This window comes from Brassica napus (assembly GCF_020379485.1).
Source record: "Brassica napus cultivar Da-Ae chromosome C3 unlocalized genomic scaffold, Da-Ae chrC03_Random_41, whole genome shotgun sequence".
Taxonomy (NCBI): domain Eukaryota; kingdom Viridiplantae; phylum Streptophyta; class Magnoliopsida; order Brassicales; family Brassicaceae; genus Brassica; species Brassica napus.
The window spans coordinates 27,779-31,037 of NW_026014212.1; the positions used below are offsets into that span (position 1 = coordinate 27,779).

Sequence of the window (3,259 nt, forward strand, 5' to 3'; positions counted from 1 at the left end):
ATTTATATCCATGATCTCAAGTGCTACCTTGTATGCAAATATATCATCGATGTCGATATCTTTTCTGTTCCATTGTGTTCCAGACATTATATAATTTGATCGAGATCTCTTGATTATCGGACCTGGTGTACCATGAAGTTTAGCATCCCGAACCTCATTGTATGGCACAATTGGTCCAACCGGTTCAGTTGTTATGGCCGGCCCACTCGGCTCGACCAGTTTTGTCGGCACGGCCGGTCCATCAATGTCATGGACGGTTTCCTTAATGCCCTCGGATCCAGCACCTTTCTTGGACTTCCGAGGTTGCTTATCTTTGGAACCAATCGGTCTACCACGTTTCAAACGTTGTTTCGACTCTGTAGCAACTTGGCCTTGTCCTTTCTGGACTTCTATTCTTATTGGTGCATTACAAGCTGGTATGTATGACTTAGTCACTCTATTCGGGTCAGCAAATGAATCTGTCAACTGATTAGCTAGCTTTTGTAGATGTAATATTTTTGGACTTCCATATCACATTCTTTAGTCCGAGGATCTTGCCAAGATATTGATGGTCGAGACCATTCTATTCCTTTTACCAACCGGCTGTATCTCCCCCTAAGGTCGGATATGTGGACTCATCAAAGTGTGAGTCTGCGTATCTGGCCTTAAATAAATCACCCGTGGTTGGCTCAAGATACTTTATAATGGTTGGGGAGTCATATCTAACATATATTCCCATCCTTCTCTGTGGTCCCATTTTAGTTCTCTGTGGTGGAGCAATTGGAACGTAAACGGCACATCCAAATGTTTTGATATGGGACACGCCTGGCTCATGACCCGTGAGTAATTGGGATGGTGAATATCTATGCTCACTAGATAGCCTGATGCGAATCAGTTCTGCTGCATGTAATACTGCATGTCCCCATGATGATACCGAGTTTAGACCTCATGAGTAATGGTCGGGCAATCAGCTGTATGTGTTTAATAAAAGACTCGGCCAAGCCGTTCTGTGTATGTACATGTGCCACGGAGTGTTCCACACTTACCCCCATGGACATACAGTACTCATTAAACGCCTGGGACGTGAACTCACCAGCATTGTCTAGACGTATAGTCTTTAAAAGAAAATTTGGAAAATGTGCTCTCAGTCTTATGATCTGAGCAAGCAGCCTTGCAAATGCCAAATTTCGTGTGGATAGTAGGCAAACATGCGACCATCTGGTCGATGCATCAATCAGGACCATGAAATATCTAAATGTCCCACAAGGTGGGTGTATTGGTCCACATATATCTCCCTGAATCCTTTCCAGAAAATTTATGATTTCCTTATTCACTTTGGCTGGTGATGGCCTAGTAATGAGTTTCCCTTGTGTACATGCTACACATGTGAGATTATTTGGGACAACTCCTTTGAATGTGTGCCCTTCAGAATTCATCATCAATCAATTTTGCATCATACTAGTACCGGGATGGCCAAGCCAGTTTATGCCATAGAGTGAAATTTTCGCAGGCATTAGCCTCGATCATACTAATCTTTGCACAGTATAGAACAGTAGACATTGCAGGTGTAGTTTTCTAGGATCTTTCTATTGACTTGTGTGATCAAAATAATGTTAAGGAACTCTTTACTTCATTTTCCCATGTTTCAACGTGGTAACCATTTAACCTTATGTCCTTGAAACTCAATAAGCTCATTTTAGAGCTGAGGGAATATAAGGCTGGCTACACCCGCAATAGTATGTATATTGGCACTTTGCATTGTGAGATTTATGAAATATCTTTTGTCTCTAAGAATTGTGTGACTTGATCCACTATCCACCACAAGTATACTCATCTCATCTTTTTCATTCTATATGTAATAAGATTTATAATCTCAGAGACTTTTATAAAACTTTAAAATAAAACTTCATATATAAATTCAAAACATCAATAGTAATGAAAAAACACAAAGCAATCATAAGACAATCAAACAAGATGTCGAATTAGTTATTAAGACAATCTGAAGTCTCATGATCCATAAGGTCATCCTTTCATGGTCGAAATCATCAACAGCATCATACCCGTTATCATGAACCATATGGGCTTCCGGGTTCTTGTTCTTAAGGCTCTCTTGATAGAGTTCACATAAATGCTTAGGGGTTCTACAATTCTTGGCCCAATGGTTACTCATCCCGCACCTGTGACAAATGGATATGGTCGAGTAAGAAGGCTTGGATATGCCGCCTTGACCGCGGCCAAAAGTGCCTCTTCCACGGCCATAACTGGAACCACGACCACGGTTATTGTGGTTTCCATACCCACGGCCGTATGAGTAGTTGTCACGGCCACCACGTCCCTTGTACCCACCACGGCCTCTGCCGTGTGATCTTCTTTCATTATAGACGTGGTTGCTTTCTTTGGGATCTTTCTTTTCTTGTTCAGCCTTGTTGGCTTCTGGTAATGGTGCTGATCCGGGAGGTCTCATCTCACTGTTCTTCTTCAGGAGTTCATTATTAGCCTCGGTCAGATGTAGGCACGAGATCAGATCAGTGTATGTGGCGAAGACTCTCTCTCTATACTGATGTTGCAGCAACACATTTGTGGAATGTAATGTGGAGAAGGTCTTATCAAGTAACTCTTTCTCGTTACTTCTTCTCGACAAAGTCTCATCATTGAAACTATCTTAAACAATATGGAATTGTATTCATCCACAGACTTATAGTCCATGAATCTGAGATTCTTCCACTCATATTTAGCCTTTGGAAGTAGCACCGTTTTCTGGTGATCATATCGCTGCTGTAAAGCGGTCCAAAGGTCTAGTGGATTCTCCATGGTAAGATACTGATCTTTTAGACCTTCAATGAGATGGTGGCGTATTATACTTATCGCCCTATATCGATTCTTATCATTCTCATTGTTGCCCTTGATGATAGTATCACTGAGTCCTTTTGACCTCAGGTTGATCTTTGTATCTAGCGCCCATTGCAAGTAGTTATCTCCAAGAGATTCAGGGCATCATAGTCTAGATTTGAGATTTTCGACATCTGAATCACATTATCAATCAGATTTAGGGTTTCATAATGTGATCATTCGACCATAAGACAAACAAGAATCTCGGCCATAATCAAGTCTTATGCGGCCATAAATCAATCAATAGTATTGACTATATAAATCTACTTAGACCATGGTGCGAACAGTCCTAGTTTATGATTCTATATGTAACGAAGAGATTAGGCCACACGGCCATATAATGTCATGATGCAAACTACACAAGTTATGAAATCTATATATCATGCTGGTC

The 3,259-nt window shown here is 41.1% G+C and overlaps 1 protein-coding gene across 1 annotated transcript; it reads right to left on the reverse strand.

Moving 5' to 3' along the window:
* Positions 1 to 1,933: 1,933 nt before the first annotated feature.
* On the reverse strand, positions 1,934 to 2,443 carry LOC125594705. Its single transcript, XM_048770792.1, has one exon. The coding sequence runs from the start codon at positions 2,441 to 2,443 to the stop codon at positions 1,934 to 1,936; it is 510 nt and encodes a 169-aa protein (XP_048626749.1).
* Between the last annotated feature and the right edge of the window lie 816 nt (positions 2,444 to 3,259).

Coding starts and splice junctions, on each gene's coding strand:
- LOC125594705 (XM_048770792.1), bottom strand. CDS start 2,443: ATGAGACCTCCCGGATCAGCACCATTACCAGAAGCCAACAAGGCTGAA.